This window comes from Mangifera indica, chromosome 1 (assembly GCF_011075055.1).
Source record: "Mangifera indica cultivar Alphonso chromosome 1, CATAS_Mindica_2.1, whole genome shotgun sequence".
Classification (NCBI taxonomy): domain Eukaryota; kingdom Viridiplantae; phylum Streptophyta; class Magnoliopsida; order Sapindales; family Anacardiaceae; genus Mangifera; species Mangifera indica.
The window spans coordinates 19,489,330-19,515,519 of NC_058137.1; the positions used below are offsets into that span (position 1 = coordinate 19,489,330).

The 26,190-nt window shown below is 31.7% G+C and overlaps 1 protein-coding gene and 1 long non-coding RNA gene across 2 annotated transcripts; one reads left to right on the top strand and one right to left on the bottom strand.

The window, feature by feature from the left end:
* Nucleotides 1-4,606: 4,606 nt before the first annotated feature.
* On the bottom strand, nt 4,607-5,117 carry LOC123205826. Its single transcript, XR_006499899.1, has 2 exons — nt 5,023-5,117; nt 4,607-4,851 (listed from the first exon to the last, which is right to left on the bottom strand). It is a non-coding gene; the product is annotated as an uncharacterized LOC123205826 (long non-coding RNA).
* A 12,244-nt stretch (nt 5,118-17,361) lies between these two features.
* Nucleotides 17,362-24,788, top strand: LOC123192716 (kinesin-like protein KIN-8B). The gene is made up of 15 exons (XM_044605393.1): nt 17,362-17,893; nt 18,005-18,076; nt 18,198-18,314; nt 18,854-18,942; nt 19,134-19,278; nt 19,369-19,464; nt 20,311-20,402; nt 21,103-21,351; nt 21,459-21,609; nt 22,002-22,064; nt 22,145-22,381; nt 22,788-22,892; nt 22,977-23,090; nt 23,483-24,082; nt 24,278-24,788. Exons 1-15 carry the CDS (start codon nt 17,846-17,848, stop codon nt 24,347-24,349), a joined length of 2,250 nt encoding a protein of 749 aa, XP_044461328.1. The 5' UTR covers nt 17,362-17,845; the 3' UTR covers nt 24,350-24,788.
* The last annotated feature ends 1,402 nt before the right edge of the window (nt 24,789-26,190 follow it).

Genomic DNA, 26,190 nt, shown 5'->3' on the forward strand with positions numbered 1-26,190 from the left:
AATTGTTTTCAAAATCATGTTCGGAATAATGTCAATTTAATGAAACACGACCAACTCTACCTTTTCTAAATTTAAAAATAATAATAATAATATTATATGACACGACCAGTTTGCATAAATTGTGCTGCCTGTGCCATCACGGGTGTTAAAAAGAAAAAATACTTTTCAAAGTTTACATCTTCTTCTAGTTCACATCCCTCTTTTTCTAAATCCCTAACCTTTTCTCTTGTCACCGACATACTCCTCTACCCGAAATCAACCTATTTTTGCTTAAAAATCGCACAAAGGACAACACTTACTCACATTTGTGCATCATTATCCATTTTTCTCTATAGTTTGTGCATCACTCACACCTCAAGAAGTCTTCATCCTATGGGTTTTCAAAGCTTCATGGGTTTTTCAAGTTTTTGTGCATCAATGGTTCTAAGAACTAAAAGAACAATAACCGTAGGTACTTTTCAAAATACTCGTGCTAGAGTTTCACACTATGACATTGTTATAGGAAATAATTATTAAAATGACTGTTTGAAAGTGATTAGACATAGAAATGTTCATACGAGAAGATGTGTATATATGCCTATTTTGGAACAAATAAGGATTGCTAATGAATTTATGGAGATAGTAAATAGAATGAAATGGAAGAATTTATTTTTCACGAAATATGATGCTTATAAAAATTTGGTCTATGAGTTCTATAGTTCTTTAAAGTTAAGAACGAATGAAAAGGTTAATATTTTGGATTATATGATGAAATTTAGATTGTGTGGTTAAAGTGTGATTATAAAGGCATGTTGAATACTTATGCAAACTTTAATCAGTATGATGTTTGGAACGAATTAGGTAGAAATTAGATATTCCATTTGCATCTTCCAAAATCAACAAATTTGGACAGCTTGATTTATAGAGTGTTTTACAGGATTATCACTTATACTTTAAATGCCAAAACTGATTTAAATAGACAAGTTTTGGTTCAAGATTTAAAGTTGATGTTTGCAGCTCGCCATGGGATTCAGGTTGACATGACAAGATAGTTGATTCATAAACTATATTTGATTAAGAATAACAATCATACCATTTCATTTGGGATGCTTATATCATTCATTGCTGAGAAACTTGAGTTAAAAAACAGAGGATCCAAAGTATTGTTTTCAATTCAAAGAGTTTAACTACTTTATTGCTCAATCCTTGGTAAAGATGGAATTGTTAGAAAAGGAAAGACAAGGTGGTCACAAATTTAGAGAATACCATCCAAGGCGTTAAAAAAATTATTTATGGTCAAGAAGACTGATTTCCTCATGTTCAACATGTTAGTTAAGGAGTAATTTTGGGCCAATTATCAGCAACAGTTTAGGAGTAATTTTGTGTTTGTTAAGGAGTAATTTTGGACCAATTATCAGTAGCAGTTTAAGAGTAATTTTGTCCATAAGTTTAGGCTTCAGTTTCTCTTTTTACAGATTTGTAAAATAACCGTTACTCATTGTGTTATATATAGTTGTATCCTAATTCAATGTAAAGATAATTTATATTTTCTTCCCTTCAAAATTGTCACAACAAACTGAAGATCAAATGGATGTTCCTCTTCTTGCTGTTCAAAATCAACCAAAAGATATCCCTGGATTGAGCTTTCGACTTGATAAACGATTGAGAATGGAAGAAAAAGAATTTAAAACTCTTTCAAAGATCAATTTGTCTATATGATGAACTTTATGAGTAAAGCATTCCAAGCAATACAATTTCATATAGATAACATGCATAGTCAATATTTTGCAATCCTTCAAAAGCAAGTTGAGATCCTTCAAAGATAAAATCAAATTATGCAAGAATAACAATGCTTAAGACATGATCATGAGAGCTTTCAACAAGAATTTCACGGATGGAAGGATAAAGATCAATGAGCATGCATTTCATTCTCATTTTGCATATCATGACATCTTTTGATTATCTTTCATATGTTTAGTTATTTCGAAACTTTAGTTATTTTTGTTTAATTTCCTTATTTAGTTTCAAACTTTGGATGTTGCTTGACTTTTGTCATCACATTTTAGCAATGCATATGTTTAGATGTCATTTTGATAATGGTTGATTTTTCTTGTTTATTGATATATTTGATATTAGATTTTTTTTTGTTTTTGGATGACTCATTGGTTGGAATAAGTTTTTGAGAATATATTGAATGTTGGGAGTATTATTTATAAATTTTTTTAAAAAAACAAAAAAGGGGAAAAAAAATATAAGAGAGATTATGTCGAAATTTTAAACTTGTTCAGCCTTTTAGAACTTATGCTAAGTTTTAAAGAGAATGTTGGATGACAACATGTTTCATCTTGTCTAGTTGTTCCATCCTTGTATCAAAGTAAGCTCCAATCATGCTACTTCATTTGATGCCAATCAATCTTTCATTGTGCAAAATAAAGTTAAGCTATGCTCCTTCAGGATGTCCAACTGTTCTCTTTTGGAATGTCTAATTGTGTTTTACATACTTGTCCAACCATGCAAAAACAATACAAGTCATACATGACCATGGTTCATCGGACACCAATCAAACTCATGTCCAACCATGCCTCAAATATGCCACTCGTTCCCTGTGTAATTCTAAGTCAGTTTACATGTCATGCTAAAGTCAAAATAGACACCATGCAAGCTTTTGGAATTTTACAAAAGCAAGTGTTGAAGTGTAAGCCATCTATTTCAAAGATATGCCACCTATTCCATCTATGGCATTAACATTTAAAACTATTCATTGAGAACTTAAACCGAAGTTAACTTAGTTGTAAAACTTAGGTGCCAACTGTGTCTAAGCATTTTCAAGAGCAAAACATTATTTTCAATAGAAAAGTGGCTAGTTTCCATCTCTAACAGAAATATTGCATATTACAAAACCACTTGAACTCTATGAATAGACCATATTTGAAGTGAAGAAAGTTTAGAAAAAATCATTGTGATCATATTAAGCTATTCTTCTTTATTTGCTTCAAATTTTTTTCTCTCACTAAGCCTAAATTCATATAGTTGAGAGAACATTTGTGCTAAACTTGTAATTCCAACATTTATGAGGCATCTAATTCTCAAAAATTTGTATTTCAAATACTTATGGAAGAAATTCAGTATCAACTAGTGTATTGACACAATCTGGGACAAACTAAGTGTAAAGAATTTGTTCAAGTGATAGAAGAACTCCAAGACAGTTTGCTTAGAGAAATGACTATAATGCCTTTCAGATATATCTATGGGTGTTATAACTTCCCTCCAAAGAGCAACACTTTTGAAGGGAGATGCTACATATATACCTAATTAATAGTAATATGTGGAAGATAGAAAGAAGAAGAAGAAATAAACGATTTTTTAAAGGGGAAAAAGACTATTTTCCATCCAAATTTTAGCCTAATCTCAAACCCACACCCAAGGGAGATGAAAACCCAAATTTTGACTCTGGTCAAACTTCTGTTATTTTTTTTTTGTTAAAAGAAAGGGTAAAATAGTCATTTTACTATTTATATTAAAAGTTATAAAGTTTATTACTTCCCCCAGGTTTTAGAAACTAACATTTTATCTTTATCTAAAGTTTTCAAACTTTAAAAAGTAACATTTTTACCCCCAATACTAAGGTTTCTATAGTTTTTCAAACTCAACCACCCCTTATAACCTTTAAAAATAGCAATTTTATCTCCATTCTTCAACTTCATCTTTCGATGTTATCTTTGACGTCGTCTCTGACCTCTTTTTTCTCCAAGTCTGATGGCGATGGTACGACAAAAAAATTTCTATCTCCTTGTTGGTACGATGAAGAGACGAAGATCTCTTCATCACACAGTGCGATAAAGAGACAGAGATCCCTTCGTCATACCACCTAGATGACAAAGGAAGACGCTTCGTCATCCTTCGTCTGTTCTTCTAGATCTACACAATGCTTTATCATCTAGATCTGGACAACTAAGGGTCATCCTTTATAGTTGGAGACGAGAGATAAATGGAAAGTGTTCGCCATTGGTGGTGGCTAGAGAAGGAAGCAAACCCTAAAAGTGAAATATAAACTTTTCAAACTTTGAAGATGAGTTGAAATATTAGTTTTTAAAATTTGATAAAATTTTAAAGTTTTACAGTTTATAGGTAAAATGAAGATTTTACCTCTATTTCTAACTGAAAATTTGGATAGTAATTTTGTCACAAGTGAGAGTTTGAGTTTTTTATCTTCCGTAGGTGTAAGTTTGAGATTGGGCTAAAATTTGGGTGGGAAATAGTTCTTTTCCATTTTTTGAAAATTACCTTAATACATTTTTAAAGTTAAAGATGATGAAAAAATTTGGATAGAAAATAAGAATACATCATTTTTTAACTTTAAAGTTGATAACTTCTTATTCAATCATAGTTCGAGAGAAAAATAATCATCCTCCCATTTAAAAATATGTAATTTAAAAAAAATTGATAATAACACTACACTTACTACTCTTTTTATAGTGCGTTTACTCAATTTACAAAATTAAAATTACGTCTCTTCCCATTAATTTTTTCAATGAAATCAATTTTTGGCTGATCTTATCATGTTAATTTCTTAAAAGTTTTACATTCAACATCAATTTAATATAACTTTCATAAACGATAAAAAAGAGATCAATGGATAAATCTTTTTATTTAATTTAAGGTACTAAAAAAGTTTAAAACCTTAAATATTGAAAATTACAAGGAATTAACAAGGATAAGTACATCGACATTCCAAGGTAGAAAGACATTGTCCTTTAGCAGATAATCCAAATTTTGCCATACAATCACCCTTACAATCATTAGGAATGCAATCGTTTCCCTTGATAATTGATTTTACACAATCTTTAGCATCCACCATCACTATCTCATTGCCTGCAATTATTATATTGACAACAACAAAATATTAATAAATAATTAAAAAACTTTAATATATATATCTTAATTTATTAAAATAAAAACTTGATTTAAATAAAAAGGAATAATCATCTCAATTTATTTAAAAAAACTTGTTTCAAATTAAAATGAATTCAAATTTACACTTACCAGATGAAAAGAGAAGAGCAAATAAAAGTACCATGTAGATTGAGAAAATTTTCATTTTTTCTTTATGTTTTTTTGAAAGAATTATAAATTAATTTAATGTTTGTGAGCTATGAATACTAGTATTTATAATCTAATAACCATCAAATTTATGGCAAGATAATCAATTTAGATTTTCAAAGATAGAAATATGATGGTATACATGGTATAATATTTATTCAACTACTTAACAATTGGTTATATATAGTACAATCTTTACTCCACTACTTCACAATTTGTTATATATAGTATAATAGTTATTCCACTTATTCATAATTTGTTATAATTAAATTTTTTGTGAATATTATGATTATGTATTAAAATATTGAGTAATAGTATTTTCATAACCTTCATTAGACTTGGTCAAAAATGGATATGAGTTTTAAGTTTTTGAACTTGTATCCGTTTTGACTTGTTCCTATTAGTAATAAGATTTTTGTAGACAGTTTGGGTGTACTAGCAATTTTTTCCAAAAAGAAAATCACAGTTTTCACTCATTTCTTTTATATTAGCAACCACACTCAAAACCCATCTCTTCTAATTCCAATCTTTCTTGACTCCATCCACTCAAAATATAACTTTTATCGTCAATGATACACGACCATCCTTCTTCATCATGGTCGTCCCTAAGCCCTAAGGGTATTTTAATCATTAACACTAATCATGGCTGTTCATCTAGATGAACGAGCATTCGTGTCATTTTTTTCCAATGATGATGAATGACTAACAACACGTATGGACGTTTGTCCATTATCATGTGGAAAATTTATAGGCCATGACCAAGTGTGCTGAAGCTATGAATAGGTGTGCGCGATTGCATGTACAAGTATTCTTGGTGTATTAGACTGTTATTCCAAGCTTATGATAGTTATGCATGACTGATGCATGGTCGTTCATGACATTTAGAGTGCTAAAACTTGCTATTTTCTTATCTTAATCGCAACAAACACATTGTTCAACAAATAACATATAATTTAAGAATTGGCATAATATGAAAATACATCAAAACATATCAAGGTCATTCACAATAGCACCATCAACACTCCAAGAACTCAAATTGGCACACAATCCCTAGTTTATGCTCTTAATTATTGAAATAACTATTCTACCATTATTAACATGGCATACAACATTTATATCCTCATATAATCATCACAAGAATGTGATGTACACACGAATATACATGGGTTCTCCAATTGATACTATAACAAATATACATAAAGTAAAAAAAAATCATCAACTAGACGATGCTAAATCAGACATCATACATCAATCAATCTATGCCTAAGTTATATCACTGAGGTAAAATTTTGTGCTTCTACTTACTTGGTTGCCTAGGATGTGTAAAAGCGTTACTATTAGATTCTTTTACTCTGCATGAATTTTCCCCTTTAAACGTTACCATAAACTGATCCCTATTGTTAAAATCACAATATCAAAAACCCTCTCTCTGGCACAATCTCTCTCTAAATAAGGATGTTTTCGTGTATTTTAGAATTATCCCTCAAAATCATGATGGTATGCTTTTTAAAATGTAATTTCTAAAACCATATGAATAGGTATGCATCCTATAGGTGCACAGTCTTTCATCATGTTTAGAATTATAGATGTGACCCTTATCCAATTGGTTGATGTAAGAGGCTATGCACAAATGTCTATGGACTCATAAACGATCATGTATAAGCTAAAATTAAATACTACTATTTGATTTCAACCTATTTCCAGTCTACGATCAATTGAAGTAAAAATAATTATTTAAAAATAACTATTTTGTCTTTGATCATACATGTGGGTGTTACAATGTCCTTATGTGAGATTGCACATGACCGTAAATAAAACTATTTTAGGTATGTCATGGTTATGCCTGTCCTTGGGACATAACGTCTAGTAGATATATTTATAGGTTATATCACACTATCATGCATTTCCTTTGAATCTAAAAGTGATCATACCATTTCATTTCATAAACAAACATGTTTCTAATGTCTTATAAAACATAAAAATAAGTCTCTACACTAGCCAATCCTATTAGCACCTTATCAAACATAACACCATAAATTTATCACATGACCTATGAGTTTTCTACTTATATAACTTTACTAGCCAACATCACAACATATATCATTATAACATTGTAACATATTTCCAAGATCATCATCAAAAATCCTAAGATCATCATCAAATTCATGCAATATCTATTGTTTCACCCCACCCTGAATATCCTATCATTCGGGGTAAAGTGTTATTAAAATTTCTATGTGCATGAATGACATATGATTTTAAAATCAAATGTTCTCAATTCAAACATGTATAATTTTCATTAATATATGAATAACATCACAAATCTTTACTGTAAAAATAAAAACTAATAGTCTAATAAACATGAAATAATCCCAAGCATAATAATAATATATCTAAAACCATAATCCATGTATTAGAATATAAATCAAATCCATCAAAGTCATATCATATCATAATCATGGTTATTTACACTTATGAGTTCGTTTCTCATATGTTGTACCATCATTTAACTGTTATCATCACATCGAATTCAGTCACCTACAAAATGCAAAAGAATAAGATTAGTATAAAACTTAGTAAGCAGAGATGATCTATTCTACAATCTCAAACCATAATCTATTCCCTTCCTTTACTACTCAGGTTATCTTGATCTCAATCTTAGGTTGTTGATATCTAACTTGAATACAAGGGAATCAGCGTACCCATTCTAGTGACCACTCTTAAGGCAATCTCTCTCTAGTTTGGGTTATCCATTCACTCATCACTATTTGACAAACTTATGATCTTGACTAAATTAATTGATAGACTCTCAATCAATAGACTCTTCATATCTTTGTAAGTCTTAGAATCATCAATGAATGAACTATCTACATCCCATGAAGTCCTAGCAAATCGACAGACTATAGTCTTGACAATAATGTATCACTCAATCTAATGATACCAATTGATGAATTTTACCTTATCTACAAGTATACCTTGGTCATGTGTATTTCTTTACTAACTTAATAATCTCAATTTTGGTGTCCCATATGTATCGAATAATCTCAAATCTCAACAAGCTATTTGGCACTTATCGATACGCTATCATTTAGAACACTTTTGGACTTATCTCATGTCCAATCTATTCTCTACCTAAGATTTTCTTTCTCTTTGATCATATCTATTCTCTCCCTCAAGTATCTAAACTCTTAGGTATCTTTCTCATAATCATATAAGCTCTTTCCCTTGGGTATCTAATAAAAGAAAAAGGGGGAAGGAAGATGTTAAATTAACATACATGAGGAAAAGAGCATGAATCAATGCATGAAAGACAAAAATGTGAGAAGGCCATGGGTTTATACCTACTCCTTTGCTTCCTATGTCGATATAAGATGATGAAAATAGTTTTCCAAGTATAAGACCTCCAAAGAAAGTCCACCATGAAGTTTCAATTCTTCCTTGGTTGAGAGGCTTGAAAAGCAAAGAGAGAGGATTGCTTTTTTGCTTTAGTGAGAAATGGCTAAATGAGTTAGTTCATTCAAAAATGTACTAAACCTTTCTTTTTATAATGGTGGCCAATTTGTATATTAATTCTCTTTTAGCCTATAAAATTCTCTATTTAAATTATTGTCATGCATGTATGTCAATTATATACCTTAGCCACTTTAATTTCATCTCACTAACATCTTAACTTTTAAAATGTTACTTTTGTACCTATATAAAATTTTATATGATTTTTATTATCCTTTGGAAAGTGCTAACCAACCTTAGATAATTATTCCTCATTCTTAAAAATTTGATTTATTTGCGTGATCCTTTAGGTTCATTATGATGTAGTCGTGAGTCCCCATTCGAATGATCTTATCTTGATCACCATTCATTTTCGAATACAAACAACACATGACCAACATGGCTTCATGGACAAAATATGGTTATCTCCATAGTTATAGACCTTATGAATCACATGCATCCATATCACATTCAACCATGATGTCTCAGGTCAAAAAATTACTTTGTATACTAGTACAATCATATGATACGTTATTGACTATGATTTAATAACCATGTGACTTATTATTATTGGTCATGTTTTAAAAACAATTCTCTAACAATTAATCCATACTAATGCCCTAATGACATAAGCATCATTGTCACCCCCCAGTAATGTCATCTTATGACAATTAATGAAGACATTTAGTATGTCCACTATGTTATATTATTGTCCAACATATATCACATCTATAGGGAATAATTCGATGATTTAGATTATACGTTAAATGAGTCATCCAGATAATTCACACGCATACTTTAAATTAATGCAAATTAAGAAAATAGTTTATGCATGAATAAAAGAACTATTTCTTTTATTAATAAATTATCACAAATTTATATACAAAATAAAATGTCCAGAAACCAACAACATAAATAGTTCCTAGGGCATACACTAACAAAACTCTCATTGTACTAGAGCCATTTACTATTGTATCGTATACCCATCTTTTGAAGATGATGGTCTAACTGCTTAAATGTTATCACCTTAGTCAATGAGTTAGCGACATTGTTTGCTAATGATATCTTATGTATTATTATCTCTCCAGGTCTAATGAATTATTTCAAAACGTGATATTTTTGTTAAATATTTTTATACTTTTTATATGTCGTTGGTTCCTTTGCTTGTGTAATAGCGTTGATATTGTCACAAAACATGGTTATTAGATAAGCAATGTTTGGAACAACACCGAGTTTGGATACGAACTTACGCATCCATACAATCTCTTTTGTTGCTTCTGAAACAATAATATATTTAGCTTCTTTAATGGAGTTAGTTGCGGTTGATTATTTAGAACTCTTCTAACTACTTAGGTCCTCATTACATATGAAGATGAGGTAAGCTTGTTCAAGCTCAAAACAAGCCTAAAACCAACCTACCCAAAACAAGTACGGGCATGAACACAAGGCTAGGGTAAAAGCGAAAAACAAGCACGGACTTGAACCCAAAACCAAACATGGGTTGTACTCTGCTCGCTTATGTTGAGATTGAAATATATGTTGCACTGCGTTAAAGGAACTGTTTTACCTTATTTATTTTATAGAATAAAGGAAGTTTCCAATTAATGCTTCAAGGAGATTATTATAGCATTAAAAAAAATTTAATTAAAAATTATGGAAACTTTCCATAGTTTGAATACCTATTCTTGAAAATGTGTTTCCATTGAAAAAATCAAAACTAAAACTAAAGTCACTACCACATGAATCCAAATGTTCAAGTTCAAGCTTTATCAATCACCACTAACACCATTCATTATATGTACTGCTCCAAGCCTTCAACTTTCCTTGATATTAAATCCAAGCCTTCAACTTTCATGGACAAAACTTAAAGCCTTCAACTTTCTTTAGCATTCATTATTCATATTGTTCAAGAGTTTTATGTTGTCGACTATTGTATCAAGAGTCTTTTGTGGGATGTTTTTCACTCACTAGATGTTTTTCACTTATTGCGTTGCTAAAAAGTTTAGTTTTGCTAACTACCACATTAAAAGCCTTCAACTTTCTTTGACACCTCTGCCTCCTTCTACTCAATCATTGGCCTATATCAAAGTCGCATCAAAGGTATGTAACTTTAATGCTTTTTTTTTTCTTGCATTTTAAATTTTAATTTATTAATAATTTTTTTAGTGTCATCTCTTGCTAAATATTGTGATTTGTAAGTCTTTTTCTTGTTTTATGTTTAATTTTTTGTTTTTCAATCTCTACGAGTCAATCACAAATAGTAAAATTACCTAGTGAGTTGAATGTGAATATGTGTTCTAGCGAGCTCGATAAGCCTGAGTTGAGCCCAAGACTCAATCATTCAAAAACAAGTCAAACCTTATTGGGGCTTAGTTTGGCTCAAATCCAATCATACTTGTTGTATACTTTTATCGTCAATATTTGATTGGGAATTATAGTTTAAGTATCATTAAATATTTAACTTAGAACATGATCCTTAGTTTTTCTTAAGTACTTAATAATTGATTTCTCAGTTGACCAATTTTTTTCTCTTAGGTTAACCTCGTATCTGCTTGTATCATTTACGACAAATGTTATATTAGGTATTGTACATGGCATTGCGTACATGAGTTCACCCACAATCGAAGCATAAGATATATTATGCATCCGTTATCATTCTTCATTGGTTTTTAGACTCAAATCTTTAGAAAATTGAAAACTATGAGTGAAGGGCCAAAGTCTTCTTTTTGAGTTTTTCATGTTGAAGCTTTTTAACAACCTTTTTATGTACAATTTTTGAGATAATCCAATTATCATTTTTGTTTTATCTCTATAGATACGAATTCTAAGAACATAAGTTGTATCTTCTAAGTCTTTCATTGGGAAGGTTCTAAATAACTAGATTTTAATCTCATTCATCATGTCAATATCATACCCATCAAATGTATGTCATCCACATATAGTATGAGAAATGTGATGGCATAATCCTTAACCCATTTGTAGACATAGAGTTTATTTGGATTCTTTTTGAAACTAAATGGTTTTACTATTTCATCGAATAGAGTGTTCTAACTTCTTAAAGCTTACTTCAATCTATAAATGGATCGATGCAACTTGCATATTTTTTGCTTTTAGAAGTTGATAAAAAACCTATGAGTTGTTCCATATAAATGTTTTTCTCAATGAATCCATTGAGGAATGCTATCTTGACATCTATCTGTCAAATTTCATAATTATAGTATGCTATGATAGCCAACATTATTTGGATGGATTTAATCATAGGTATAGGTGAAAAGGTTTCCTCATAATCCAATCTTTGTTTCTAAGTATAACCTTTTTCTATTAGTCGAGCTTTATAGGTCTTCACTTGTCCATTCTTGCTAATCTTTCTCTTGAAGACCCATTTACAACTTATAGGTTTAGTTCCTTCTAATGGATCAATAAGTGTCTATATTTGATTAACATGCATTGATTCTATTTCAAAATTCATTGCTTCTAGCCATCTACTTGAATCAATATCTAGTATAACTTTCTTATAACTTCTAGGATCATCATTATAATCTATTTCTTCCATTAAGTAGGATTCAAAATTCTACCCATGAAGAAATCCTTTTTAGAAGTCTAGATACCCTAAAAGATCTTTATTTGGAAATGTAATATTTGATATTGAGGTTCATCGAGTGAATTGTCCAATCTCAATAATATAAGTTTGAGGCTTTTTAGTCTCTTTCTCGAGCTTGATTTTCTTCCTACACTACTTTCTTCTAATAACCCTTTCTCGAGAAAGTATGCATTCCTATTGATTGTTATCTTTTGATCAGTCAAAAAGTAAAAATAATACCTTAAATAATCTTTAAGGTATCCGATGAATCAGTATTTCTTTAATTTAACATCCAACTTATTTGTTTTAATTACTTTAACATAAGTTGGACACCCCTAAATTTTCATATAATTAAGGTTGGGGCATTTGGAATACCATAATTTATATGGTGTTTTATGGATAGATTTTGATGATACCTAATTCACGATGTGCACTGTGGTTTGGAAAACGTATCTCCATAATGACATTGGTAACCCTGTAAAACATACCATTGGATTTCTCCTTTTATATACATAATTATGAGAAAGTGTATATAGATAAGTCATTTGGGAAATTATTCCATTATCTTTCAAGAATTCCTGAAATTTTATACTCAAGTATTCTCTTTCATGATCTAATCATATAATTTTAGTAATCTTTTTAGTTTTTTTTTTTTTTTATTTATTTTGAATTCTCTAAACTTTTCAAAGAAGTTTGATTTGTATTTCATTAAATACAGATACCCGTATTGAGAATAATCATCGGTGAAGATAATGAAGTTGCGAAAACCTCTTTTAGCCATATTATTAAATAGTCTACATACATCTATATGTATTATCTCTAATAACTCTTTGGCACCTTTCCCTTTACTTTTAAAGAGAGATTTGGTCATCTTTCCTCGGAGACATGACTCACATGTCGGATAAGGTTCTGAACCCAATAAACTTAAAAGCTCACTTTCTCTAAGTCAAATCAATCTTTCTTCTCTTATGTGACTTAATCTATGATGCAATAGAATCTTGGGGTTTGTTTTACTTCAAATTCTTTTATTAGTAACAAAATTTATTAATGGTAATTATTCAGTTCTAATATATACAAACTATTTGTATTTACAACTTTGCCCCGTAAAACATTTTCAAAAAATATCAAACATTTATTTCCATTAAATTGGATATTGTAATCAAGTTTACACAATGTAGAAAAAAGAAATGATGTTTTTAATGGCTTTTACAAAATATAAAACTTTATACAATTTCAAAACATGTCTTGATGGTAGTCATATGTGGCAAGTCCCCATGGCCTCAACTGCACTTTTTACCCATTTACCATCTTCAAAATGATCTTGCTTTATGACAAAATAAAACTATTTTGAAGTGCCTACATAGAAACACATACATGAGATGTTGCTACTAAATCTAGAATCCAAGAATGATTATTTAAATCCAAACTTAACTCAAATTCAATAACTTAAGAATGGATTATACTTGTTTTGTTCTTTTTAAGACTATTTAAGTACTGAGGTTAGTTTCTCTTCCAATGTCTATCTTGCTAACAATGGAAACACTTCCTTTTAGCTTTTGCCTTTTTTCACCTTGGTTGCGCCCTTTTTAAAATTCCCTTTTTTAGGTGCAACATTTGGACTCTTTTTCTATTGCTTCTTAGAACTTTGTTTGCCCTTCTAGTAAAAGCCATGTAGACATCTGCATGTCTTGTATCTGTCTTCCTTTGGCTATAAAATTCTTAAAGCTTATTGAGCAACTCGGGAACTATACGCTCTATTTGATTCAAATTGTAATTAGTTATAAATAGTTTATAACTTAGTGGGAAGGAATGCAAAATCAAATTCACTTTGATATGGTCTAGTAAGACCATGCCCCACACATCTAGTTGTCTAATTCCATTGATCACTTTTACGACATGATCATTAAGGGGCAATCATTACCTGAGTCTTATACTAAAGAGTGAATCGCATAGCTCATACTCTAGTACTTTCAAGTTTTTGCTATATAACTCTTGTAGAGCCATAACGATACCATATGCATCCGAAATGTTTTCATGCTAGTTTTGAGCTTTTTATTCATTAAGGCTAACATGTAGCCTTGAGCTTTCTGATTATCCTTAACCTATGCTTCAAACTTCTTACGTTCCTCATCGGAGGTATTTGGAGCTATGTTGACGGTAAAAGGTGTTTCCAAGATGTAGGCAATTTATTTTGAAATTTAGAACTTTTTACAGATTACAATCTTTAAAATTTAGTCCAGTCAAAATGTTGTTCATTATTCTTAAAAGTACGTTGTTGGCCATATTAATTTTACCAAAAATATTCAAAAAATATTGCAAAGAAAAATAAGTTTTATTAGTGTTTCATATATATATATATATATATATTTAAACCTTTTTATTGCATAATCGTATTAGTTTTCACTATTTTATTTGAGTCATGCACTGCTTTTAACAAGATCCATAAATTCCATTAGATTAAATTTCTAATAGGGAATCGAATTCTTATTAAACCTAATTAACCTTACATAATTAAAATCTTGGTTAATTAAATTTAATAAGTAGGAAATCCTTTTTATTTATATCTTTATCTAAGACTATTCATTTTCCATGTCTTTCACTTTGGATGACTCACATAATAGAAATCTTAGTATTCTCGACTAGTTAAATTCGAACCATCACGCTTTCCGAAATGACATTTTAATTATGTCCTGACATAATAGAAGTATTTGTCATGATGAAAATAACCATGAATGAACAAGATAAAATTAATTCCATGATATAAATTTCATATTCCTCACATAATGAAAATCTTAGGATATTAAAATTTATGTTATAGAATTGAGTTGTCCTATGATGGGAGACATTGATTTAGTAATTATAATTTGGCCAAAGGACTTATTCCCATCCAAAATATCCTGCTTTCTTAAGTTCTCATCTCTTAATTTTGAAAATTTCAAACATCTACTCATAGACGATTAAAGCTAACGGAACTCCAACTTTTTAAAATTTAATCTCTTTTTCCCCCATAAACCCTAGAAACTAATAGTTTGCTTTCTAAGCCAAGTTTTAAAAAAAATAACATTTCCCTCCTGAAGTTTAGTTTTCAATCTCTGGTACTAAATCTGATGTTATCGTCAGCGACGAAGGGTCTCCAATGAATCACCATGCTCCGGTGGGCTCTCCCACTCCTTTGGAATGTTGACGAAACTCTTCATCTTCTTAAATGAGATATTCATCGATCATTGTTTCAGAAGAGGGGAAAGAGACTGTTATAGCATAGTGATGCATTGAGGACTCTTTGTCGTGAGCGATGACATTGGATTTGATGCTAGAGATTGAAAACTAAACCCTAGGAGGGAAAAGTCATTTTGTAAAACTTGGCCTTGGGGACAAACTTTTAGTCATTTTGTAAAACTAAATCTAATTATTTAAATTTTGAAAAATGAGAAATTACACCCATAATCATCCCTAAATCGTACATCCGTTATCTACTTTAACATTTAACATAATTATAAACTCATTCACAATAAATTAAATACTAATCTACTATATATGATATAATCAAATATAAAATTAACATCATGTAATGATTTAAGCATAAATAACATAATATATACACGCGTGTGTGTGTGCATAAAAAAAAAAAAAGAGGCAAAAATTTTAATTTACCATTTTTATTTAAGTAGAAAAGAGACAAGTGATATGAATGTTAAAAGTTGGTCATTAATTTGCATACCAAAAATCTGATCATTTTTTCTCACTTTATTGGTTGGGTTAACATTTGTTTGTAGATATTGCCTTCTTATGGATAATTTGTATGGAAAAGATATTGTCCAAAGATATAAGTGTAAGTTTGAAATTTAATCATATTATATTAAAATCAAATTTTTAGTTTATTTGATTCAATAATTATAAGATTGAATTCAAGATTAACAATATGATTCAAATAAAATTTTTTTATTATATAAAAAAAAAAGACATTTTGTTATAAATTAGAACACTTAGCTGTCACCTCATCAAGTTATCAACCTCCTAAAGTTCCTTTAAACAATAATACTATTAAATGTGAATAATAAAATTAACTCATTTATATCATTTGTAAATTAGATATTTTAGCTCATTTTGTCCGTTTTAATTGCCTTAAAAGTCATCCTTCACTAATTTCCTATATAAAATCTTATAAATTTATTTTAAATAATACAATTATTTATTGAAAATAGAAATAAATAGTTAATTACTGAATTAAGATTATGTTTGTTTCTATTAAAGACTCCTTAATCTAGAGATGTCAAAGGGGTTTTGTCGAACTAGAACAAATCGATGTTGATGTAATCCATCATGCTAATAGGTTGAGTTGTATCCAAACTCGTTATAATGTGTGTTTAGCAGGTTAGGTTTACCTATCATAATTTCAAGGCCTACGACATGACTTAACAATCTTTAGATCTTATCGTGTCAATTCTTTAATTAATCGATTCGCTTAATTATATATTTTTATATTTTCTTTAATTTTTTTATTTTTAATACCTTTTGGATTCCCCATATTAATCTTTTGGGTTTTTTCATAACATTAATGATAACTAATTAATAAGTTTGGATCATTATATTAATCTTTTGATTTTTTTATAATATTAATAATAATAAACAATTAATAGGTTTGAGTTTCTTGAAATAATTTTATGGTTTTCTTATAACATCAATAAAAAAAAATTAATAGGTTTGAATTTTATATGTTAATTTCTTGGATTTTTCATATAATAATAATAATAAATAATTTTTTTAAAAATGTCAACAGTTTTATATTGGGCCAGACAGGTTGACAGGCCAAACTTCACAGCCCGAGTATAGCAATATAATCCAATTAAAACTTAAACCGTACATATCTAAAACGGACCTGTATTGATTATTGACCTTTCGATCTCAAAGACTCTGATTTATTAAGTCTTTAAAAAAATCATTGTAATACACGTGCATCCCACTCACCACTCTTAAATCTTCTTAATATCCAAATGATAACAGTAATATAATCTTTTTCGTAATAACATTTATTTATTATTTATTCAGTCATTTTAATTTCCACCAAACAAAATGGCTTTGAAAAGAGTTCGTTACCTTTTAACCGCACCCATGAAGTTTCCTTTTAGCCCCGCAATCCAACGGTCACAATCATTTCTGTGACGCCCCATCTTTTTATTGTTTCTATATTTCCTTTCATCATTACGTAATAAATACAAACTCTCTTGGCTGTCTGTTATCCTCCTTCTTTCTTCTCCTTCATCTCGTGATAAAATTAAAGTCTTCCTTCACCCATTACATGGCAGCCACTACTACTGCCACCATAAGCCTTTAACCACTGTATCAATTCCCTTCTCTCTTACACCATTTCATTTATTAAATATTAATATCTCTGTAATACGTTAAAAAATAAATTTATGTCTTGCAAAACTGAAATAAATAATAATATTAATGTCTATGAAATGTAGGAGTCTCAACTTACTTTTGAGCACTGTTGTGGTTGATACATTGTCAAATTTGTTTCCGTCGTCTCGTTTTTTAGAGTGAAAAATTCGTGATCAAGTTTGTTTTATTTGTTTTCTGTTTTCTTTGTGATTGAAAGCTTAGTCTTAGGGTTCGGGTTTATTACGTCTGCACTGTGTTTTGTACGAATAAGAGGTTCTTTTAACTTTAGATTGATGAAATCAATGTTGATGAAAAATGCCGACTATTAGAGCTTCTGCTACTAAGAAAACTACAACGCTTACGGTCAGTCGTCTTTGTTAACTTCAGATTCCATCGCGTTACAATTTGTGTAATGCTTTTTTGTTTTCACCAATTTCATTTTCGTTATAGTCTCTGCTTGCCTTTTGGCTACAGGTTGCTGTGAAATGTAGACGGTTAACGGGGAGAGAACACGGCAGGGACATTGTTAGAGTAAATGACAACAAGGTGTGGGGTTATTTTGTTTTTTTTTTTCCTATATTTATTTTACTTTGTGTTTTTCCCTCTAGAACTTTGTATTGTTTTGCTGAGAGGGTGCGTTTTGTAACGGAATAATTGGAATTTGTAGGAGGTGGTTGTTTTGGATCCCGATTTGTCAAAGGATTATCCTGAACGCATAGAGTATAGAACAAAGGAAAAGAAGTATAGTTTTGATTATGCGTTTAGTTCTGATTGTACAAACTCGGTATGTGACTTATAGTTATATTTAAGTTTTAAAGGCTGAAATTCTGCTTATTATTCATTTATATCTGACCCAAATTCCAAATTCGTTAGGTTTTTATTAGATCAGCATGTGGTTATTTATTTCTCTTTCTTTTTCTTTTTAGAGAATTAAGTTGTACAATATTCCTCTTCGTTAGCATCATTTGTGTATCATGCTGCACTTTTATAAAAAAGGTGGAATCTTGAGTGTTTGAAATTCCTGGTGAGATTAGCTTTTATAAGTTTTTCCCTTTTTTCTTTTTATAATGTCAAGAATCATGAGGAAATTTTGGCGCAATTAGTTTCATGTTAACATGCTTGATGCATTTAATGTTTACCGGATTCATGTGAAAGGAATTCAAGCAATTGAGTAGGCAAACATAAATGCTGAATACTGTATGAATGTGGCTGTAGCAGCTACATTGTGTTGGTTAAATGGATGTATCAAGTAATAATGTGTAGAATGTAAATAGGGTGATAGTATTATGTGTGTATTGTATAACTATACTTCATAATTTCCAGGATGTGTATGCGCAATGTATATCTTCTGTGATCTCTGGGGTTGTTCAAGGTCTCAATGCAACAGTTTTTGCGTATGGCTCAACTGGAAGGTACTCTTTGTTTTCTTAATTATGTAGGCCCTCTTTTTGAGTTAGGTTTTATTTAGACTACCTCCATAATTAATGAATTTAAGTTTAGTATATACTATTTGAGATCATGATATTACATTCTTTTTTGTGAATTGTCTGGTCTATTTGTTATTTCCTTTATAATGAATTTAACAACTCTCATACCTGCACAGTGGTAAAACATATACAATGGTTGGGACAAACAGTGATCCTGGACTCATGGTTCTCAGTTTGCATAGAATATTTGACCTTATCAAAAAGGACAAAAGTTCTGATGAATTTGAAGTTACTTGCTCCTACCTGGAAGTTCACAATGAAGTAGGCCTGCATTTCAATTATGATTTTTCAAGAATTGCTTGTAAAGTTTTTTTTGTATCAAGTCAATATTTGATTATTCTAACAATTCAGGTTATCTATGATTTGCTTGAAAAGTCATCGGGTCACTTGGAACTCAGAGAGGATCCAGTTCATGGCATGGTTGTTGCTGGGCTGAGATGTATCAAGGTTCCATTTCTTCTATATGTGTTCATATATTTATCAACTGTAATCAATCCACTGGATCTCTTTCATCAAAACGTATGGCCTTGAAATATTGATTGAATGTCTATTAGCCTTTTTAATATGTCTCAGATGACATCAGTATTGTTCAACTAATGACTTTCCTACAACTAACATAGGTGGTGGCAAATTAGATGCCTCTGGGTTTTAATTTTGTTGGAATTATTAGTTGTAGGCACATGCATTGAATTTATGCAAATGCTTTAGCTTGGCATAGTTTTGGCATGCATTCACCTGGTTTGTTTTTGGTTAATGAACATGTCAATGCTTGAAATGGGGCTACTCATAGATGCCACACTCAAATGTCAGTATTGCGTGGCATAATTAAGTTTAGCTGATAATTTTCATTTCTTTTATTGAGTGAACGACTTTATTGTTTTTTTCTTTTTATGCTCTACGATTCATGGAAAGAAACAGTAATCCCCTGTGGTTGGTCTATTATTTGGTTCTCTGATGATCCATTATCAGTAATTTGTGAATCCTTTGATCATTAAGTCTATTTTTGCTTCTCACAGCATTTTTAACAAAAGCAAACTAAATTGTTCCCTGCATTATAAACCCATTTTTCTTGTTCTTTATTTATGTTGTATTGTGAATTATTTACAAGATAAGCCTTTTTCTGCCCGAGTGTAGTCTATTCATCAGCAACTTAATCTGGTTTTGATTATGTTTTCTTGTGTTTATACTGTTTCTGTAGTAAACTGTGATTTATTAAGGGCACTTTTGTTTTGTCTTCAATTTATTGCTGGTCTTCTGGCTAGTTATTCCTTGATTATTTTTCTTTTGCTTCAGGTCCACTCAGCTGATAAGATTCTTGAACTTCTGAATTTGGGGAATAGTCGGCGGAAAACTGAAAGCACTGAGGCCAATGCAACTTCCTCACGGTGAACAATATTTAAATTTTTTTACTTGTTGTAAACTTACAGTTGTCGTTGTTGCCATGATGAGTTTTGTTAAACATCTTCTGTCTGTCCAGTCATTTTGGCTGCATACTTTTCCAATTTAATGCTTGCTTTAACCTTTTGGCCTTTCAAAATTAATCCATTGCCATGATATCTAGATATTTTTATTTGACACTAAATACTATGTGAAATTTTCAATATTTTTCTTTCCATAATCCAAACTCCGGCCAAATCAGCAGGAAAAAAAGGGAATTTAGTTTGCACTTCATCTTCAATTTTTATGCTCTGAACCTCTTAGAAGAATCCAGTGTGTGAGGGAGAAATTTTTTATTTTTTTATTTTTTGGGCTTAGCTGCCTAAGACTTGGGATATTTTCATATTGTTGAAGGTGAAGAGTTAAGTGTGTTCCACCAGCTAATAACAATTAGCTTTTCGACCGGGATTTTTATCCTCAAGAAAATTACAGTTGAATTTACAAATTAAAATTAGGCAAGCTGTAAGTATAAATAGTGTAAAGGGAAAGGTGCGACTTTTGCTTTTGCATCATTACACTGCCACCATTACAGACTGTTATGAATTAGATTATTTTAATAAGTAACAAGAAAAAGAAGAAAGCGGGACTTCCCCTGTTAGGGTTTATCATTTTTCCTGATCTCATACAAGTTAATTTGAATGTAATCAGATCACATGCAGTTTTAGAGATCACTGTAAAGAGAAGACAGAAAAACAAATATCTTAATCAAATAATGAGAGGAAAACTTGCTCTTGTGGATCTTGCCGGCAGTGAACGAGCCTTTGAAACAAATAGTGGAGGGCGAAAGCTAAGGGATGGAGCCAATATTAATCGTTCTCTTCTAGCGTTGGCAAATTGCATTAATGCTTTGGGAAAACAACAAAAGAAAGGACTGGCTTATGTTCCTTATCGGAACAGGTATGTGGTAGATTCATTATAGACTGAAAACCTTCCTGTAACTTTATCTGATATCAATATTTGATTTTGTTTTCTCAAAAAATGTAGCTAATGTGAAAAAGTTTCAGCAAACTGACAAGGATATTAAAAGATGGTCTCAGTGGCAATTCTCAAACTGTTATGGTGGCAACCATATCACCAGTTGACAGTCAATATCATCACACTGTGAATACCCTAAAATATGCTGACCGGGCGAAGGAAATAAGAACACATATTCAGGTAGAACATGATTTTGGGTTGTATCAACTCGGTTTAGTAGGGTTTCAGTTCTGAGCAGTACAGTGTATTGTTGTGTGTTCTGATTATTTATGACTAGGTTGCATACCATTTATTACTAGCAATTGGTGCTCTGTTGCTTTTTGTTTAATGAAAGTGATGCTGTTTCTTTTTTGGGAATGTTTTATTATCTTTTTTGCTATAATTAATGTAATTCCTGTACGTCTGTGTGCTGCATAAACTTGCATATCATAGGCTTCAGTCCGGTGCAATATGTGTACGATGTATGTATTTTTGAATATATATATATACATGAATATATGTATGTATGTATGTATTGTGTATTGTCTGTGAGATCAGTAACATAGTAATCATTTGTGAGAATGATTGTTCAGAAAAACATTGGTACAGTTGATACCCATGTATCAGACTACCAGAGGATGATTGACAATCTTCAGGTTAGTTGCTAATTGCTAAATATTTGTAATTCTGATTAGCATTTTCTATAGATTGGACTTAACATTATTTGATTGTACAGATTGAGGTCTGCCGACTGAAAAAGGAACTAGCTGAAAAGGAATCACAGCTAAGTATCAAACCTGCTGAAAAATCTGCAGATGATGAGCTGTCTTGGTTGGATATTTTGAGCCATGAAATCAGTGAAAATGTCCAGGATAGGATTAATTTACAGAAGGCTTTATTTGAGCTTGAGGAAGTGAACATTCGTATACGTTCTGAACTCCAACATCTTGATGAGGCTATTGCAAAATACCAGGTTGTGCTGTTTATTGGTGCTTACTGTTTATTTTGCTCTAAGCTTTCATCTTTCTTACTTATGCTTAGTTCTCCTCAGCTCTATCAATTTAGTTACAGTTATGATTTTTTCAAACTAGGTTTTATTGATGGTCTGATGATCTCTAATGAAATTGGCACGTCAGCTAGGACTGCCAAAAGTCTTATAAGAAAAAAGAAAAGAAAAAGAAATAGTACCTAGTCAACAAATCTACTCTTGATTATCAAAGAAATAGTAGCATAATTTCATTTCACTCGTTGGTTTGAGGTGTGGTTGAGGGTCTTCCCTCGGCACAAATAACTACTGCTGATATATTACCAGATGGTTCTTTATCAAAACAAAGAAGTTTTAGATAATTTTTTAACTGGAGTTCCATTTTCTGTGGCAGGCTACTGAGAAAGATGAAGCAGTTGTAGAGGCCTTGAGAGCAAGGAGGCAAGTAATTCTCGATAACATACGTGACAATGACGAGGCTGGTGTCAATTATCAAAAGGTAATATTTGAACTATGATCAGGCCTTGGAAAGATTATAGTTTTCATCTGTTTTAAACAATACCACGAATGATACTGTTTATAGGAAATTGAAGCAAATGAGAGTCATCGATGTGAACTCCAAGACATGATTGATGAAGCCATCAGTAACAATGGCAATAAGACCTACTTGCTCATTCTCAGCCAATATAGAATCCTGGTGAGTGGATTTAAGCAGTTTCAATCTACTAGCAATTAGCTGTTGCTGTATTTGGCATCTCCAGTTTTCTGATTTAATAGTTTATATAAAAATAAGTTACTAAGATCGTTACTGTTTGTTGAGTCAAAATGGTTGACTGCTTAATAACCCATCACTGAAAATGAATGGTACTCAATATTTAATGTTATTAGAAGCTAGGACAGGCCTTGTCATTTTTATTTTTATCCTGACATAGTATGATTTTACTTTATGGGCTACCTTTCTGTGAGAGGCCCATATACTGCTGTGATTTACTTTATCTGGGCAATATATCATTTCAAAAGATTTTTGAAGACATGAGTTTAGACGTAAACTTACTATGAGAAGCTCACAGTTGTATTTCATTGATGTAGGGAATGGCTAATATTGAGCTTCAGTTTGAAATGGCATTGAGGGATCAAGTGATTCACAACCAACGGGAAACACAGAGGAACATGTGGAAATTGCTCATGACAACAGGAATTGATGAAAAACGTTTACTCAACCTTGCAGCCAAGAAGGGAATAACAAATGAAGATTGGAATATCACTTCTCAAGTGGGGCTTCCAAATAATCAGCAGTCACCGAATTTAGCTTATGGAAGATATTATCCTGTTGGTTATAGTCCTTTAATTGGACATTCATATCCTAGACCATCTTGCATGTTCCCACAATGTGATGACTTAAGTTCAAGGTCATTATTACCCTTGGATCTAGCTCCCACCTTTTTTACAGAGGATCGTAATTCATATTATTTGTTGTCTCACGATCACTCTCCATCAGCACATGTAAGGCTGAGAAAGAGTAGTGAGCTTTGGACTGGTTGCAGGCCAGTTTCATGGTGTGGCACTCCTAGTAAAAGTCCCCGAGATATTTGCAATTCTTGTCCAGAGATCAGAACTCAGGCCTTACCATATAAAGCTAGCCACGAATCAGGTTCCCCTGGCAGTGCTGATTTTGGCCGGCGCCACAAGGTGCGCATGCAATTGATTTATATTCTGTAGATTCTAACTTCTGTCTTTTCTAACAAATGTTAGAACAATATTTTGAGGAAAGCAAGTATTTTAGTCTAAGTTTCCATAATAGTCTGTGCACTTTGTAGGTTTTATACGGTTGTCTCATCTGTCACATCTTATAAATCTAACCGCATGTCATGTGTGCTTATACAGGATATGTGGAGGCTTACTCAGAAGCAAAATCTGCTTGAGAGCCCTCGAGTTGGAAAGAGTTGTTGGATTTAACCCCACGGAAGAGGACTTTGGCATTTGTCGCTCAAACCATGTGCTTCAAAACACCAAATACCCAAACCACCCATATTTATCTCACATTCTCCATTTGGCAGTGTTTGTCATAGCCCTGAAACATGGGATGAGGCCACCCCTCCATTTTTGTATAGCCCTCTGTAAAACATAAACACAAAAATAGCAGCCACCAATTGGTTATGTTCTCACCTGCCCCCCTCTACACAGTCATGGCTGTGTAGAGCTGAATTTGCTGTGATCTGTCATACTTAACGGACTGTGTCGTGCTAAGGTCGGTCAAAGGGTAGGTCTTGTAAGCTGTCGGCTCAATGCATGGCAAAATCCAGGACACAGCCAAAGGCCTTTTAGACCATATTTTTGTTGGTCTTTAGAATATCAGTTCATCCTATTATAAATTTATTTTAACTTTTTAAAATTATTTTTAAATTTTTAAATTATATTTTTTTTGAGTCATGCTAGACTGAAACAGACTTTAAACTCAACCCATACAATCTGCAGACCTGACAATACCTTCAAAAAAGCGGGACGTTCCCCTGCAACGCGGTTCATCCCAGTCATGTATACCTGTCGGCATCACACCACCTCCCTTATATCGAATTTCTGCACAACGTTTGCCACCACTGTCATTAAGTCACCACCATCCAAATTTGTCCAACATTTTCGCCGTCTGCCCCTCTCCATACTATCAAATGTGAATTATTCTTTATGAAGTTTATAGACAGTAGTTAAGGGCAGAAAGGCCACGAACTTGCTACCCCGGTGGCACCGGCAAAGCGGAGTAATCGTCTAATTATTGCAGCTGGAGCAAAGCCTATCAGGTTCATTCTACGTGCAGATCTTACTCTTGTGCAAAAAACACTGAGCTGTCATTAGGGGTTGCAAATTCATGCGTGTGTAACATGGGTATAAAAATAATTTAATTTTGAGCGGCGCACTTGTTGATTTATATGCTAATTTTGGTTCCATTTTGGACGCAAGAAACGTATTTGGTAGAATGGAAAGACATGATCGAGTATCTTGGACCTCGATTATAAGTGGGTTCTAACAAAATGGGCATGGGAGGGAATCCATTTCAATGTTCAAAGAGATGTCTAGCTCTCATATTAAACCTAATTGTTATACCTATGTTGGGCTTATTAGTGCATGCACAGGGCATAAGTTATAATGCTCCATGTCCATGTCATCAAGCTGGTGATGCCGCTCCATATGTAAATACATATGCCACGGCTAGTTTATGGGCTGAAGTAGTTGAGTGAAGAAATTGATGTAACAGAAGGGAAAAGGGAAAGTGCAGGGTGGTGTTGGGTTGAGCTGAGATAGGCAAAGGGGTTCGTGTTTTCTCAGTTGTTGATGCAATTCACCCTCAATCCCAAGAGATCTATTGTGAATTGGGCAAGCTGCACCTGGAAGTAAGGGCTGGTTACACGCCTAAACATCTATATAAATTAGAAATTTTGATTTGTGAATGTTTCTGATCTTATCAGGATTGTAAAGGGTCAGTTGACAACTCTTAGGAGCAAGAGCACTTTCACTGCAGATTCTATGGAGCAGCAGCTGCAAAAGAGAAACTAGGTTCTTCATCTGACATTGTTGTGAGATGTTTATTATTATTATTATTATTATTATTATTTTGGATGCTTCTTACAATTCAATATGCGTTTGAAACATGTGTTACTATTGTTCTGGGAAAAAAATTTGCTCCTCAAAAGTTCCATTTTCCCGATATACCAGTTATTTATTTCTTAACATAGAGGTTTGATGCTGTCTACCGCAATGAAATGTACTATAATCTTGAACTGACGGGTAGTCTTGCTGGGTCA

Coding starts and splice junctions, on each gene's coding strand:
- LOC123192716 (XM_044605393.1), top strand. CDS start 17,846: ATGCCGACTATTAGAGCTTCTGCTACTAAGAAAACTACAACGCTTACG. Junction 19,465..20,310: donor CTGGGCTGAGATGTATCAAG/GTTCCATTTCTT, acceptor CTTTTGCTTCAG/GTCCACTCAGCTGATAAGAT. Junction 22,893..22,976: donor CTGGTGTCAATTATCAAAAG/GTAATATTTGAA, acceptor TACTGTTTATAG/GAAATTGAAGCAAATGAGAG.